The sequence below is a fragment of the Salvelinus sp. IW2-2015 genome, linkage group LG13 (assembly GCF_002910315.2).
Source record: "Salvelinus sp. IW2-2015 linkage group LG13, ASM291031v2, whole genome shotgun sequence".
NCBI classification, from domain to species: Eukaryota; Metazoa; Chordata; class Actinopteri; order Salmoniformes; family Salmonidae; genus Salvelinus; species Salvelinus sp. IW2-2015.
The window spans coordinates 47,704,989-47,723,293 of NC_036853.1; the positions used below are offsets into that span (position 1 = coordinate 47,704,989).

General features: G+C 43.8%; 1 protein-coding gene and 1 pseudogene across 1 annotated transcript; both read left to right on the forward strand.

The window, feature by feature from the left end:
- Positions 1–5,007: 5,007 nt before the first annotated feature.
- On the forward strand, positions 5,008–14,781 carry LOC111971742 (uncharacterized; annotated as a pseudogene).
- LOC139028596 (uncharacterized) lies at positions 7,098–10,019 on the forward strand. Its single transcript, XM_070446426.1, has 3 exons — positions 7,098–7,320; positions 7,939–8,069; positions 8,240–10,019. Exons 1-3 carry the CDS (start codon positions 7,311–7,313, stop codon positions 9,422–9,424), a joined length of 1,326 nt encoding a protein of 441 aa, XP_070302527.1. The 5' UTR covers positions 7,098–7,310; the 3' UTR covers positions 9,425–10,019.
- Positions 14,782–18,305: the final 3,524 nt, after the last annotated feature.

Consider the following 18,305-nt stretch of genomic DNA (forward strand, 5'->3'; position numbering starts at 1 on the left):
GAGACAGTAACTTCCACATCTTTTACAACCTTAACGACTAAGCTGTAGCCTACAATATTGTGGATAGGTTATATAACATGCCACCGATCARCACAAGCTTCAGTGCCTACGAGTTTAGACAGCTCTAGGAAGAGTCTTGGTGGTTCCAAACTTCTCCCATTTAAGAATGATGGGAACTGTATATAGGTGTGTGCCTTTCCAAATCATGTCCAATCAATTGAATTTACCACAGGTGGACTCCAATCATGTTGTAGAAATATCTCAAGGATGATCAATGGAAACAGGATGCACCTGAGCTCAATTTCGAGGCTCATAGCAAAGAGTCTGAATACTTATGTAAATAAGGTTAATTATTATATATATTTTTCTCCTCAATTTTGTGATTACGAACTTGTCTCATTACTGCAACTCTCAACAGGCTCGGGAGAGGGCAAGGTCGAGTCARGCGTCCTCCGAAACATGACTTTGGTTGTCAGTTGAACAGTGTTTCCTCCGACGACACATGGTGCAGCTGGCTTCTGGGTTAAGCAAACAGGTGTTAAGAAGCGCGGTTAGGCGGGTCATGTTTCGGAGGACTCATGACTCGACCTTGACTTCTCCAGAGCCCGTTGGGAGTTGCAGTCACAATGTGTTAATCTGATTAGGCTACTTCAAAAGTCCCCTGTAGGCTACCTGCCCATGTTCATCCACTCCACTCTAATATAACTCCAAACTGCACAATGGCCATTCGATTAATGGAAAGAGACATCTGTTGCAAAACACCAAAAAGTTTAATGACGTTCAAAGATTGTCAAACCAAGCCTTCGATACGGAGTAGGGATGGATGTATTTTTTGTTTGTCGAGATTGACYTACTCTACTTGATTGTGGCGCAAACCATGATGAGAAGCGCTAAAAGTCGGTAATCGGTATTCAATTGTGCGTTGCTGATTGGTTGTGTGTGGTGCATTTGTACAGAAACCTGTTGGTGCAAAATTAATTGGATATTTTTGATATCATCATGAATATAGCATCAWAATGTTGAAAATCTGACTTCCCCCTAGCTAATCATTATCTGCAGCCGGCTCTGATCATAGTGTAATGAGACAGACAGGGAGAGTGTGTTTGTCGGTTGTGGTCAGCGAGTTAGCCCTGCGTGGCATCGACTGTGCCACAAAACCATTCTGAAGTGGTAAAGTCGATATCCAAGTTTACAAACACAGGGTTGCATCAGTTATTGTTATTCATGGTGTTAATAACCATTTTAGAGTTAATTTTATGAGGGAGGAGGGTGTTTATTTTAACTGTCCCTAAACAATTCATTGTAAATTCATTAAACATATKATTTAGACCCCGTGTTTATTTGAAACAGGCCTTTTATTTGCTGAAATGTGTGCTGTTGTCCTGTTATTAAAAGGGACAGGCGGTGAAATTTGAGACTCTGCGTTTAATTGAAGGTCAATATTCACAAAGCCTCTGAGTAGGAGTGCAGAACTAGGAACAGTTTTGCCTATTAGATTATAATGAATACTTTTACACTGAGAATCTTTGTGTAAATCGGCCAAGGTCTTYATTAATTTCGTCTTAAGTGTGGGACCATTACTTTTTGAATTATAAAACCATTAATAAAGAGTGTCAAGTAATCAAATCAACCAATATGTTTGCATAGTACTCACAGCAATCCCTCGTTGCCCATCCAGAAGATGCTCCATAGCAGGGTGCTCATATCAGATTTCTTAATCCAACATCCTCTCACTCTGTATCTCTTACAGTCAATAGAGATGGAGAATGGGAAGCCTGATCTGCTGCTAGTCAAAGAGGAGACAATAGAGGATGGACCAGCGAGCATTGATCTGCTGAAGATGGGAGCGCACGGTAAGGGAGAAATACATATAGCCTACATACAGTAGATCTTGTCGTGGAAATTCATACTAAGAGAGACTGTCATTTCTTCAAACAATCATCTTTATTCAATATCGATTAATTATTGCAATAATGAAGCTGTCGACCCCACACTCTAAAATGTGTTGCCGAGGCTTAACCTTTACAGACAATGCCGGTTTTTATATAACTGACACTAAGAATGCTTAGTCATGGCTGGTTCCACCCCTCCCATGCCGATCATGCCGATCGGCGGCATGGGAGGGGTGGAAAGCCTTTGGTGCTGTTTCCCAGATGCAAGAATGATTAGACACAATAAGGGTTTTGTTCTATTCCTCTAGGCTATCTCTCTCTGTTACACCCACCACATCTTATCTATGGAATGCCAGCTGTATGTTTTTAGGCTCCTCTCAGTTCACACAGACACAGATGAGAAAGTACTCATCAAAGCTGTTCGATGCATAAACAGWATTATAACATAATCTTGTTATTTTTCTCTCACAATCTTCAATGGTAAAGTGATGCGCCTGGTTATTATTTTGTCTTTTTCATCATTCATAAAGTTAAATCAATGCAACGTATGTTACAYAAACACATTATAATGTATGAACTTGACTTACCACCTATTGTGGCCTAGAAGTTGTAAACGGTACAGTGAAATGGTTACTTGCATAGTGGAGTGTGTTGTTTAGACAGGTAGCTAGCTAGCTAACATTAAGCTATAACTAGCAATGCAAATGGATTTCTGAGAGTCAAATAATATTACTACACAGATAATACACGTAACGTTAGCTAGCGAGCCAGCCAGCTAATCTTAGCTAGCCAACAGTACACTTTAACTTGCATTGAAAACAACTTTCTGGAAAAATGTTTAACACATATGAAAATGTAGCTAGACTCTTACCCGTATACATGGATGACTGCTTCTCCCTCTCTGTCATGGATGCCATGGTTGGCCTTAGTTTGAAATGTAATCCAGAGACAGTTGTTTTATACAACCTCCTTCGGGGTCCTCTTTTCGACTCCCTTCGCAATTGCAATCATACTCTGCTTCCACCAGACATTCCACTGATTTCAAAACTTGGTCAACTTCTTCCATGACAACAACACTGTTGATCGCCGTTTCTTCCACATCACTGTCATCGGAAGACTACAATGTCTGGTTAAATGAAAATGTTTTTACCTAAGTCWGGGATTTCCTCATTGTCTGATTCATTTTAAGAGTCCTAGAGTCAGCATGGCACGATCGTCCTCCAGAAAGTAGACCTTCACAACTCTTTCTCTCTGATCGTTGTCGATAGCGCATGTTAAATTAAGGGCAGCAATGTTTAGAGCAGTAGCGACACTTTTGCAGTTCTTCATGACATATTTCACAAATCTGTGGTAGAAATTATTATCTACACATACTGAGAAGCTCATGTTATAGACGGAAGCAMGCTACATGGCAGACCAATCCGAGCTCATCTCTCTGCATGTCCAACCCATCCATTATCTTAGCCAGTCATGGCTAGCAGGAAGGTTCTTGTCTCTTTRTGTGGCTAAACCAATTAGGCTCGCAATTTAACAATTGTATTCATATTTACAGATGGCATACAAGTTTGTTATAACAAATAAAGGCATATGAAAGTTTACATGTTCCAGAAGGCATTTCTGCACAAAAACGCATTATGATAAAAAAACATTTTGTTACGTTCAAATGCCTCTCCTGTGAAGTAGTGACATGCGACAAACGCCTAGCTTCCRGAAACGGGTCACATTTTCTATCCTCTTTCTGTAGGTGGTTGGCTGGAGGCTAACAGAGGAGACTGCGTGTCCATCTTGGATTCCAAGACCCAGATGGGTGCAGCCAAGGGCCTAGGGGACGACATCACAGATCAGGCCAGGACCAGAGGTGACATAGTGGAGGTCAATGGATAGGACGGCGTCTTCAAATCTGGGCTGGGGACAACACTTTTCACCACAACCAGAAACTGACAGTTTAACACAAAACAACAACCAAACTTTGTCTCCATGACAACATACTGGCTGAGACTAGGGCGAGGCGTAGATTTTGTCTACTTCATTCTTGAATCAACGCATATGGACTTTTTTTTTTACTCCAATGGCTCCATATTGTTAGGTACTTGAATRCCAGTTTTAGAGATTGGCTTGACTGTGGTTAACATTTTATAATTATCATGTTTCTGTGTGWASAGAAAATTGTTTCTTATATAAACCTTTATGCATTTCTGTACAATTTGTGTTTACAGTCTGCAGTCCATGAAGACCTGCTGGTATTCGGTGTTGCTGGTGGGAGAGACTGGACCTCTGAGGTGGCTGGTCACAAACCCTGTCGCCGGATCAGGACACTGGATCAGGAGCCATCTCTCTTCCTTCCCGAGTCGGAACTGGCACCGACCCACTAGAGACAGACTCGATCACCACCAGCGGACAGGGGGACTGAACAACCTCAGTCCTGGTGGTCATCAGAGAGACAGAGGCTCCAGTCATGGATCCAGTCTGCAGCCCAGACCCTTCTCTTCACAGTCTCAGAGCAGGGATGAAGCAGGGCCTAATAGAGGGAGACCCTCCTGTTCCTATGATACAAACACCACAGTATCCATGATGAACAGAACAGGTCACCCTGGGCTMCAGCCTTCACAGAGAGTGGTGGGAGACTCCCCTGGTGGTAGTCTATCAGGAAGTATTTTCTCCTTCAGGGTCTCATCTAATGCCTCGTGACTGGGTTCATAGAAGGTCTGGGCCTGGACCTGGGTCTAGCCTTCCTCAATTAGAATACCTCATGGTTASCCCACCAATACAGTGCATTTGKAAAGTATTCATACCCCTTCCCATTTTCCACATTTTGTTACGTTACAGCRTTATTCTAAAATGGATACAATTTAAAATAGTGTGTTTATCGAACATATGATTAATTGTACTGATATGCTGATTGTGAAGAAGATTTGATGGTGTTTATTGAACATATGATTAATTGTACTACAAAAAGTCAAAGAAACTGGAGCTGAAAGGTTTTTGTGTTTCCAGTAATTCATTGCCGAAACATTGCAAAGAATACTGTCTGAATATGCTCTTCTTCTCAGGCCCCAGACTCTAAATAAAGGAGTACATTGAGTTTTGCCTTGTTTATTTGTATTTTGTTAATTATTTGGGCGGATATACAGCCAAAACAGTAGGTGGCGGCATGCACCTATAGCATTCGTTTTCGGACCTCTATAATATCAAAGACGAAGACCCCGTACAGTAGGTGGCTGCAATACACCAATAGGTGTAATCGGCCATAAAACTTTAAAGAAGAAGAACAGAAGTGAACAGTGACCAGAAAAATGCGTTGTAATTTAGACATTTAACATAATTACCCCAGGCAGTGTTTAATTTGGGCTTTGTTTATAGGTGCTATCTGGCTGCTGGTTAGCTAAAAATGGCTAACGTTAACTGTATGGTTTTTCACACTCAGATAGCCTCCATCATGGAGGTTCTAGCGAATGCAGCCGTGGCAGAGATCTGTAAAGTCGTAGACGACGACTATGCAGTGTTTCGTTTGGAAATAACTCAAAGCCAGAAAGAAAACAGGGGATTGCGGAGGAAGCTACAGCTARTGGAACTGAAGGTGGCACGTGAGCGCGCAGAGAGAATAGTGCGAGAGCGCGCCCTCGCCAGTCGTCCCAGTAGTGTCAAGATCCTCGACAGATACAGAGGAATGGCAAAAGGTACATTTAGCAGAAGACCGAGGCAGCGGGGGCTGTCGCCGTTCATATATAGACTAGCCCAACCGGCCTTTTACATCGTTTGGCATCTTACGTCCATCTTAAATGTATTCGGCCAGCAATACACTTGTCTCCCATGGACCGGCTGGTACATAAAACATCTTCCATTCAGGCTGCAAAGGCTTCAGTTTCCTTCTTAACTTGAGTTAATGGCTCCTCTGTGGGGAAAACACGAACGAAATGTGCGTACTGTACAAATGCAAATATTCCACCACCACTTTCGGATGTTGCACACCACGTGAGTCTGTCTACCCCTGGCAACATCAGGAAGTAGCATTAGCCACCCTAGAAGACAGTACGCATTTTTTATTTGTGTCCTTTGATCGCGGTGGAGGCACTAGTAATGTCTCCAGTTTTCAGTTTGGCTATTTGTTTCAAGTGTATTAGTCCAAAATAAATCTCTTTGKCAAAATTCGTCATCTCTCCCATGTCTTATTRGACTAGTAGTTGTTCTGAAATGTMTATTGCTTGCCTACATTTTACTCCCTCTATGTTTAATATAACACACATGCATTAATTATTAATTTTGGTTGCCTATTCTGATGTGAAGTTTGTTTCCCCAATCACTTTCTCAGGTGAAGGACATCTCACTGGAGGCCACAGGAGCTTTGTGAAGCCAGCYGGACACAATACATGGAGAGATGACCAACCAATCACTGTTGATGAGGGGAGTGGAACCTCAACCCAGCACGTTATCYTTATAGAGGTTAGTGTAATAGTATTACATCAAAATTACAGTACATCAAATGTGGCAAGTTTATTTCAGAAAGGCTCCCCTCAGCTGATCACTTGCTTACATGTACATCAAGCTCCCTACAACATTGTTATACAATTCAACTCATTTACCGGTAATAACCTCCACTTTTCTTGTGTCAGTCTGCAGATACAGGTCCTGGGGTTAAGCAGGAGAGGTCTGAAGGAGAGCAGGACCCACGGCAAAGCAGAGACATTCAGACTGGATTGGCTGGAGTGCCCCCTGTAGCCATGCAGGACCCCACCACCGCCCCAGTGCAGCCCAGAACCCGACGCAGCATCACGGAGGTCAGTGGACCGCTGAACACCGTCCTCAAGACAGAGACAGATACCAAMACTTTAACTGTAACACACAGGCTGTTACACACAGGATCTGACCACAGATCAGACCCAGAGAGACTGGAGCAACTGGGCTGTCCTCCTGCTTCTGGCTCAGAGTATTTACCGATATTTCGCCAGAGGACGGTTCATTCCTTTGGGGATGGTGATGCGTTAGACACTGGCGGTAATGATCCGTCTTGTTCTTACGCTACAGAGATGGACCCTGGCATCATGCCCTTGGTTTTAGAGACACAGACTGATCTGTCAAGAGGGGACTGGAACCGGCACAGTAGTAGTGTATACTCTGAAGGGTGCCTAGATAAGAAAGGGGAGGGTCTGGTCGTAGATGAAGTGACTGTGAAAGTGGAGGGCGACGTTCCTCCCACANCTAGCGAATGCAGCCGTGGCAGAGATCTGTAAAGTCGTAGACGACGACTATGCAGTGTTTCGTTTGGAAATAACTCAAAGCCAGAAAGAAAACAGGGGATTGCGGAGGAAGCTACAGCTATTGGAACTGAAGGTGGCACGTGAGCGCGCAGAGAGAATAGTGCGAGAGCGCGCCCTCGCCAGTCGTCCCAGTAGTGTCAAGATCCTCGACAGATACAGAGGAATGGCAAAAGGTACGGAGGCAGCGGGGGCTGTCGCCGTTCATATATAGCCTAGCCCAACCGGCCTTTTACATCGTTTGGCATCTTACGTCCATCTTAAATGTATTCGGCCAGCAATACACTTGTCTCCCATGGACCGGCTGGTACATAAAACATCTTCCATTCAGGCTGCAAAGGCTTCAGTTTCCTTCTTAACTTGAGTTAATGGCTCCTCTGTGGGGAAAACACGAACGAAATGTGCGTACTGTACTAATGCAAATATTCCACCACCACTTTCGGATGTTGCACACCACGTGAGTCTGTCTACCCCTGGCAACATCAGGAAGTAGCATTAGCCACCCTAGAAGACAGTACGCATTTTTTATTTGTGTCCTTTGATCGCGGTGGAGGCACTAGTAATGTCTCCAGTTTTCAGTTTGGCTATTTGTTTCAAGTGTATTAGTCCAAAATAAATCTCTTTGKCAAAATTCGTCATCTCTCCCATGTCTTATTRGACTAGTAGTTGTTCTGAAATGTMTATTGCTTGCCTACATTTTACTCCCTCTATGTTTAATATAACACACATGCATTAATTATTAATTTTGGTTGCCTATTCTGATGTGAAGTTTGTTTCCCCAATCACTTTCTCAGGTGAAGGACATCTCACTGGAGGCCACAGGAGCTTTGTGAAGCCAGCYGGACACAATACATGGAGAGATGACCAACCAATCACTGTTGATGAGGGGAGTGGAACCTCAACCCAGCACGTTATCYTTATAGAGGTTAGTGTAATAGTATTACATCAAAATTACAGTACATCAAATGTGGCAAGTTTATTTCAGAAAGGCTCCCCTCAGCTGATCACTTGCTTACATGTACATCAAGCTCCCTACAACATTGTTATACAATTCAACTCATTTACCGGTAATAACCTCCACTTTTCTTGTGTCAGTCTGCAGATACAGGTCCTGGGGTTAAGCAGGAGAGGTCTGAAGGAGAGCAGGACCCACGGCAAAGCAGAGACATTCAGACTGGATTGGCTGGAGTGCCCCCTGTAGCCATGCAGGACCCCACCACCGCCCCAGTGCAGCCCAGAACCCGACGCAGCATCACGGAGGTCAGTGGACCGCTGAACACCGTCCTCAAGACAGAGACAGATACCAAMACTTTAACTGTAACACACAGGCTGTTACACACAGGATCTGACCACAGATCAGACCCAGAGAGACTGGAGCAACTGGGCTGTCCTCCTGCTTCTGGCTCAGAGTATTTACCGATATTTCGCCAGAGGACGGTTCATTCCTTTGGGGATGGTGATGCGTTAGACACTGGCGGTAATGATCCGTCTTGTTCTTACGCTACAGAGATGGACCCTGGCATCATGCCCTTGGTTTTAGAGACACAGACTGATCTGTCAAGAGGGGACTGGAACCGGCACAGTAGTAGTGTATACTCTGAAGGGTGCCTAGATAAGAAAGGGGAGGGTCTGGTCGTAGATGAAGTGACTGTGAAAGTGGAGGGCGACGTTCCTCCCACATGGAATGCAGCTAGTCACCTAGGAGACGGACACTCACYGGGCAGAGATTTCTTAGATTACAGGGAAAGCTTAGAGACAAATCKYGATGTCATTACCCACTCCCCTTTACACATGCTCGGGGATCGCGACCCAGTGTCCACGTCGATGGGGCCTTCCGATTCACATGACAGCATCCTTTTCGATCAGGTATTGAACTCAAACGACAGGACTAGAGCCCAGGCTCAGGGAGGGGGAGCCACATCAGGCAACAGTAAAGAGAAACGGTTCCTCTGCATGTTCTGTAACAAAGGATTCAGCTGCCTCCAGAAGGTGGAGATCCACCAGAGGGTCCACACAGGGGAGAAACCCTTTAGTTGTACTCAGTGTCATATGCGCTTCACCCAGGCTGGCCACCTGAAGAGACACCAGATGGTCCACACAGGGGAAAAACCCTACAGCTGTACCCAGTGTCACATGCGTTTCGCCCAGGCTGGTGACCTGAAGAGGCACCAGAGGGGTCACACAGGGGAGAAACCCTACAGCTGCCCCCTTTGTGAGAATAGGTTCTCAGAGAGGACCTACCTCAGGATTCACCAGCAGAAAAAACATTCCACTCAATAGAAAATAACCATTCCACTTGATAGCTTCTGACTTGAGATCAAACCCTTCACTAAAGACAAGGATTCATTTTTATTTTTGTCAGCAGAAAAGACCCACAGATGCATTTTGAATAACGAGATTAACAGATTTCAGTGTTGAATTTTCCTGGGTAGAATATTGCATCCAGACATTGTGTGATATATAAAGGCATATACAGTTGAAGTCGGAAGTTTACATACACTTAGGTTGGAGTCATTATAACTTGTTTTTCAACCACTCCACAAATTTCTTGTTAACAAAACTATAGTTTTTGGCAAGTCGGTTTAGGACTCTACTTTGTGCATGACAAGTAATTTTTCCAACAATTGTTTACAGACAGATTATTTCACTTATAATTCACTGTATCACAATTCAAGTGGGTCAGAACACTAAGTTGACTGTGCCTTTAAAACAGCTTGGAAAATTCCCGAAAAATTATGTCATGGCTATAGAAGCTTCTGATATGCTACATTGACATCATCTGAGTCAATTGGAGGTATATTTCAAGGCCTACCTTCAAACTCAGTGCCTCTTTGCTTGGCATCATGGGAAAATCAAAAGATATCAGCCAAGACCCTCAGAAAATTATTGTAGACCTCCACAAGTCTGGTCATCCTTGGGAGGAATTTCCAAAATGCCTGAAGGTACCACGTTCATCTTGTACAAACAATAGTACGTAAGTATAAACACCATAGGACCACGCAGCCGTCAATAGCCGCCTCAGAGGAGGAGACGCGTTCTGTCTCCTAGACGATGAACGTACTTTTGTGGCAAAAGTGGCAAATAAATCCCAGAACAACAGCAAAGGACCTTGTGAAGATGCTGGAGGAAACAGGTATAAAAGTATCTATATCCACAGTAAAACGAGTCCAAATCGACATAACTTGAAAGGCCGCTCAGCAAGGAAGAAGCCACTGCTCCAAAAGCCGCAAATAAAAAAATCCAGACTAACGGTTTGCAACTGCACATGGGGACAAAGTCGTACTTTTTGAAGACATGTCCTCTGGTCTGAATGAAACAAAATAGAACTGTTTGGCCATAATGACCATCGTTATGTTTGGAAGGAAAAGGGGCGAGGGCTTGCAAGCTGAAGAACACGATTCCAAAGCATGGGGGTGGCACATTATGTTGTGGGGGTGCTTTGCTGCAGGAGGGACTGGTGCACTTCACAAAATAGATGGCATCATGAGGTAGGAAAATATGTAGATATATTGAAGCAACATTTCAAGACATCAGTCACAAAGTTAAAGCTTGTTTCCAATCATGGAGAATGACCCCAAGCATACTTCTAAAGTTGTGGCAAAATGGCTAAGGACAACAAAGTCAAGGTTTTGGAGTGGCCATCACAAAGCCCTGACCTCAATGCCTATAGACAATTTGTGGGCAGAACTGAAAAAAGCGTGTACGAGCAAGGAGGCCTACAAACCTGACTCAGTTACACCAGCTCTGTCAGGAAGAATGGGCCAAAATTCACCCAACTTATTGTGGGAAAGCTTGTGGAAGGCTACCCGAAACGTTTGACGCCAAGTTAAACAATTTAAAGGCAATACTACCAAATACTAAATTGAGTGTATGTAAACTACTGACCACTGGGAATGTGATGAAAGAAATAAAAGCTGAAATAAATCCTCTCCTACTATTATTCTGACATTTCACAATTCTAAAATAAAGTGGTGATCCTAACGGACCTAGAAGACAGGGGAATTTTTTACTAGGATTAAATGTCAGGAATTGTGAAACCTGAGTTTAAATGTAATTATGGCCAAGGTGTATGTAAAACTTCTGATTTCAACTGTATAGAGCCTAAAAAGTCTGTTACATATTGTGTTTGTACTGTGTAGGCCAGGGCTGGGCAATTGGCGAGAATTTGCTTTAAAAATGCGCAACATTTTCTCTACGTCCCATCGCAAAATGTGTATAATTGCTGTGAAATTTTGCAAGTACATTCAATTTTCACGTGGTCCATCGCAAAATGTCATAAACAAACCTCACAAGTATCAGACACCGCAAGCTCCCAGCTACTATCTAATCAACYRTGTATTGACATTATCCCACCCTTGGTTAGTCACTGGATGAAAAAGCCCAATTTAACACACTATCTGCCAATACATTTTCAGCAATATTGCCTCTGTCTGTCTGTGTGGTGCAGGCATTTGTCTATCACTATGTGTGTAGTCAGTTGATGTGATAACTGTCTTTTGAGTTTCCCCAAAACCTTTTCAATTAAATATGAACTGTTTATCTATTATTTGTTATCTGCTAACTTTGCCATGAAATGAGCAGCAGCAGTACAGAACCATCGCTAGATGCATAAAGGGCCAGATGCGCAATTATAGGGGAATATTTTTTMGGTATTCTGCCAGGCAGACCAAAAATACTATTTTTTGGGAAAAAATCTGATTTTACAGGGCCCCCCTAGTTGTTTATTAACCATGAATTTACCAGGTGTATTGACAGAAAACACGTCTTTCTCTTATACAGTAAGGACCCAGGGAAGAGTTGCAGGGGAGAGAAGAACGTTCCTATTTGAAAGCTAGGAAAAAGAGTAGCTTGCGACATGTTMAATTTTTTTCAGTAGCTCTCATGCTAGAAAAGGTTGGAGACCCCTGCTGTATGCTATATGATGTTCTCAAATGCATGTTTCATWACTTCCATTCAACTACTTAATTTTTTCCCCCAATGACACTTTTAATGACAAAATGAATTAAAAGTGTCGTTGCAGATTTTTTGTTGAYAGATGTATGTGTGGTTTTCATATGGATTATTTAAAACTTGTTTCTGTTTAATAAAGACAACATGGGACTTTCATTCTAAGACTTTCATTGAGACTCTCTTTAGTATACATCACATCTGATCTCACACTATTCTGCAAACACACAACAGCGCTTTATAACCAATATACATTTACTAAATATACCTACACATACCAAACACACTAACAAACACCTACTGTACACGTCAAAATAGTTTAGTCAGGTTTGTCTGATGACTTTTGACTTATCATAGCTGACTTGTTTTTACCCACATCATATTTATGTCCACCATGATGAGTTTAACAASAAGTAAGTAATTCTGTAACTACAGTATAGGACTCAAACGTAGTGGGGATGGGTAAACACTCCATGTTGAAAGTGTGTTTATTATCTGTGTGTACATACCTGAGGGAGTGTATGTCTGTGTAATCTGTATCACCTCTCTTCCAGGAGGAGGAGGGTCCAGAGGCGCTGCTGGTGAAGGAGGAGGGGTGTGAGGAGGGTCTGGAGAACCCTGAGGGGACCATGGTCATGGAGGACAACCAGACTACACCTCCTCCTGAACCCACAGAGGAACCAGCTGAGCAGCACAGGACCACACACAGTCTCACTGAGGTGAGCCCACTGTGAACTACTGTCWGAATGATATTAGGTCAGGGCCCGTATCCACAAAGCCTCTCAGAGTAGGAGTGCTGATCTAGGATCAGTTTTTCCTTTTAGATCATAATGAATAAGACTATATAGACAGCTGGGGACGATCAGCACTTTAACTCTGAGACTCTTTGTAAATACGGGCCCAGGTCTTGATACATTTTAGGTGTGGGACCATGCCCTTGAATMATCAAACCCTTAAAGAGTGTCAAGTAATCAAATCAACTAACACGTTTGCATAGTATCAAATAAWTTGACCTGTTTGCATAGTACTCATAGAAATCCCTCATTACCCAATCAGAAGGTGCTTCATAGCAGGGTGCTCATATCAGATTTCTTGATCCAACATCCTCTCACTCTGTATCTCTTACAGTCAGTAGACATGGAGGATGGGAAGCCTGATCTGCTGCTGGTCAAAGAGGAGACAATAGAAGATGGACCAGAGAGCATTGATCTGCTGAGTGGACTAAAGATGGGGAGCAAGGTAAGGGATAAATACATATAGCCTACATACAGTAATAACCTTCAATGGGAATAGTGATGCACCTGGCTATTATTATTTATTTATTTTCTTCATTCATAAAATTAAATCAATACAACTTATGTTTAAATACAAAACACACACATTATAATGTATGAACTTGACCAGGTAAAAAAAAAAAATCCATATGTAGAGTTCTCTGCCATGTTTGTAAAGTCTATTTTGTAACCTCTTCCTGCAGGTAGTTGGCTGGAGGCTAACAGAGGAGACTGGGGAGCCATCTTGGATACCCAGACGGGTGCAGCCAAGGGCCCAGGCGACAACGTCATTGAGCATGGCAGGAACAAAGGCGACATAGTGGAGGTCAGTGGAAGGGACAGCGTCCTTAATTCTGGGCTGGGGAACAACACTGTTAACCYCYACCAGAAACAGACAGTRGAACACAAACCAACAACCGAACTTAGTCTCCATGACAACAGACTTGCTGAGACCAGGGCAAGGCCTAGATTTGGTCTGCGAGGACAGGGAGGTGTCGGTGTGAGTTGGGAGAGAACAGACAGAGACTCAGCTACTGATGCTCCATCCTGCTCCTATAGTTTTGATTCAGAGATACTGATTGATGACTCCTCAGGATAACCCCCTAACAGATGCTGCCTTCAGCCTGCCTTCTATAGGATCTATCAACTGGAACATGGACCCTGCGACAACACAGACACTTCCTGGCCTTCGTCCTCCTCACACTCTCCTAATGTTWAACCAGAACTCAGACAATGCCAYTGCCTCAACACTAAATGGCTACACAAGCCCATTGACAAATGACAGTAGTAGTAACGCTATCAGCAGATCTGGTGGCAAAGAGAAGCATTTCTCGTGTTCGTTCTGCGGGAAAGCCTTCAGTTTCCCCAAACAGGTGGAGATCCACCAGAGGATGCACACAGGGGAGAGACCTTTCATCTGTACCCAYTGTGATATGCGCTTCGCTCAGGCTGGTCACCTGAAGAGACACCAGAGGGTCCACACATTGGAGAAACCCTACAGCTGTCCCCAGTGTGAGCAGAGGTTCTCCCACCAGCACCAACTGAAGAGGCATCTAAAGGTCCACACGGGCGAGAGGCCGTTCCCCTGTATGTACTGCGGGGAGAGCTTTTCAGAGAGGAGCTACCTCAGGATACACCAGCAGAAAATGCACACGGCCCATGTATAGAGGATAGTGACATGTAATGTAGTACTAGTTWGTTTGTAGTTCATTCTGTTGAGATTGGATTTATAGTATGATGAGGCGGAGTAGATGATATGGTGATGTATGGTGATGGTTGGTGTGATTGTGTCTGTAAAAATGCTTCACTGATGAAGAGTGACAAACTTTGTCCCTTTAGGTTGATGCCGGTGTTTTATAATGAGGAAATGATTTTCAAAATGAGGGTACCAGATTTACAGAAAAAGTAAAAAGAGAAGTTATTCTGCTTGTCATGTATCGTTTTGTGCAATAAAAGTACTGTACGACCATTTTGTTGAAGTTAAATACAAAACTGACTGTGCTGACTGATTTGGTTATTTTTGTTTTGTTGCACGGACTGAGTTTCCCATTTCATTCGAACCAAAACATTATACTTAATTATTGAGTCAACACATGGAAATTTGTTATAATACATTTGTATCAGCGTTAGAGATGGGCTTGACTGTGGAGAACATTTTATAGTGTCATGTTTCTGTGTGTACAGCAGAMTTTCTTATATAAACCTTAATGCTTTTCTGTTCAATTGTGTGTTTACAGTCTGCAGTCCATGAGGACCTTCTGATATCCAGTGTTGCTGGCGGAAGAGACTGGACCTCTGAGGTGGCCTGTCACANGTTTGTAAAGTCTATTTTGTAACCTCTTCCTGCAGGTAGTTGGCTGGAGGCTAACAGAGGAGACTGGGGAGCCATCTTGGATACCCAGACGGGTGCAGCCAAGGGCCCAGGCGACAACGTCATTGAGCATGGCAGGAACAAAGGCGACATAGTGGAGGTCAGTGGAAGGGACAGCGTCCTTAATTCTGGGCTGGGGAACAACACTGTTAACCYCYACCAGAAACAGACAGTRGAACACAAACCAACAACCGAACTTAGTCTCCATGACAACAGACTTGCTGAGACCAGGGCAAGGCCTAGATTTGGTCTGCGAGGACAGGGAGGTGTCGGTGTGAGTTGGGAGAGAACAGACAGAGACTCAGCTACTGATGCTCCATCCTGCTCCTATAGTTTTGATTCAGAGATACTGATTGATGACTCCTCAGGATAACCCCCTAACAGATGCTGCCTTCAGCCTGCCTTCTATAGGATCTATCAACTGGAACATGGACCCTGCGACAACACAGACACTTCCTGGCCTTCGTCCTCCTCACACTCTCCTAATGTTWAACCAGAACTCAGACAATGCCAYTGCCTCAACACTAAATGGCTACACAAGCCCATTGACAAATGACAGTAGTAGTAACGCTATCAGCAGATCTGGTGGCAAAGAGAAGCATTTCTCGTGTTCGTTCTGCGGGAAAGCCTTCAGTTTCCCCAAACAGGTGGAGATCCACCAGAGGATGCACACAGGGGAGAGACCTTTCATCTGTACCCAYTGTGATATGCGCTTCGCTCAGGCTGGTCACCTGAAGAGACACCAGAGGGTCCACACATTGGAGAAACCCTACAGCTGTCCCCAGTGTGAGCAGAGGTTCTCCCACCAGCACCAACTGAAGAGGCATCTAAAGGTCCACACGGGCGAGAGGCCGTTCCCCTGTATGTACTGCGGGGAGAGCTTTTCAGAGAGGAGCTACCTCAGGATACACCAGCAGAAAATGCACACGGCCCATGTATAGAGGATAGTGACATGTAATGTAGTACTAGTTWGTTTGTAGTTCATTCTGTTGAGATTGGATTTATAGTATGATGAGGCGGAGTAGATGATATGGTGATGTATGGTGATGGTTGGTGTGATTGTGTCTGTAAAAATGCTTCACTGATGAAGAGTGACAAACTTTGTCCCTTTAGGTTGATGCCGGTGTTTTATAATGAGGAAATGATTTTCAAAATGAGGGTACCAGATTTACAGAAAAAGTAAAAAGAGAAGTTATTCTGCTTGTCATGTATCGTTTTGTGCAATAAAAGTACTGTACGACCATTTTGTTGAAGTTAAATACAAAACTGACTGTGCTGACTGATTTGGTTATTTTTGTTTTGTTGCACGGACTGAGTTTCCCATTTCATTCGAACCAAAACATTATACTTAATTATTGAGTCAACACATGGAAATTTGTTATAATACATTTGTATCAGCGTTAGAGATGGGCTTGACTGTGGAGAACATTTTATAGTGTCATGTTTCTGTGTGTACAGCAGAMTTTCTTATATAAACCTTAATGCTTTTCTGTTCAATTGTGTGTTTACAGTCTGCAGTCCATGAGGACCTTCTGATATCCAGTGTTGCTGGCGGAAGAGACTGGACCTCTGAGGTGGCCTGTCACAKACCCTGGACCCGGATCAGAACCCTGGATCAGGAGTTGTCGCTCTTCCTTCCCGAGTCACAACCAGGACCCAACCGCGAGGGACAGAGACTCCACCATACAGAAGACAACCAGTGGACAGGTGGTCTGAACAACCTCAGTCCTGGTGGTCATCAGAGAGACAGAGGCTCCAGTCAAGGATCCAGTCTGCAGCCCAGACKCTTCTCTTCACAGTCTCAGAGCAGGGATGAAGCAGGGCRTAATAGAGATAGACCCTCCTGTTCCTATGATACAAACACCACAGTATCCATGATGGAACAGAGCAGGTCACCCTGGGCTTCAGTCTTCACAGACAGTGGTGGGTATTCTAACAGGAAGTATGTCTTCTGCAGAGTCTCGTCGAATGCCTTGTACCTGGGTTCATAGAAAGCCTGGGCTTGGACCTGGGTCTAGACTTCCTCACCTACCTCATGGTTACCCCATCAATACAGACAGGTTAAGGATGGGCGTTCACCACAAGAGGTACCTAGCCAATAACACAACACACAATCCCAACAACACCCAAACAATGTCTAGAGATCAAGGAGGGATCTCAAAGACTAACCACCTGAGTGCAGTGGCTCCTGCTTCTACCTCTGGTGTCATTGGGTCACAACGTGGGAGGCCGTGCCTTAAGACGGAAGCAGACAAGCCATACGCCTGCTCCATGTGTGCGAAGCGCTTTATTGAGGCAAACTATGTGAAGAAGCACCAGACCGTTCACAGTAAGGAGAGGCCCTTCAAGTGCAAAGTATGTTACAAGAGCTTCTCCTTCCTGAGTAGCCTTATCAGACATAGGAGTGTCCACAATGGGGAGAAATCATAGCAGTGTGGCTTGAGATTTACACAGAGGACATCTGGGAACCTTTCTGTAGCTGACGTACAATGCATTCGGAAAGTATTTAGACCCCTTGACTTTTTCCACATTTTGTTACGTTACAACCTTATTCTAAAATGGATTCAATAAATGTTCCCCCTTATCATTCTACACACAATACCCCATAATGGCAAAGCGAAAACAGTTGTAAAAATGTTTTTGCAAATGTATTAAAAATAAAAAACAGTGCAATTTACATAAGTATTCAGACCCTTTACGATGAGACTCGAAATTTAGCTCAGGTGCATCCTGTTTCCATTTATCATGCTTGAGATGTTTCTGCAACTTGATTGGAGTCCACCTGTGGTAAATTTAATTGATTGGACATGAATTGTCTATATAACAGCCCACCTAAAACCAAGCCATGAGGTCGAAGGAATTGTCCGTAGAGCTCCGAGACAGGATTGTGTCGAGGCACAGATCTGGGGAAGGGAACCAAAACATTTCTGCAGAATTGAAGGTCCCCAAGAACACAGTGGCCTTCATCATTCTTAAATGGGAGAAGTTTGGAACCACCAAGACTCATCCTAGAGCTGGGCGCCCGGCCAAACTGAACAATCTGGGGAGAAGGGCGTTGGTCAGGCAGGTG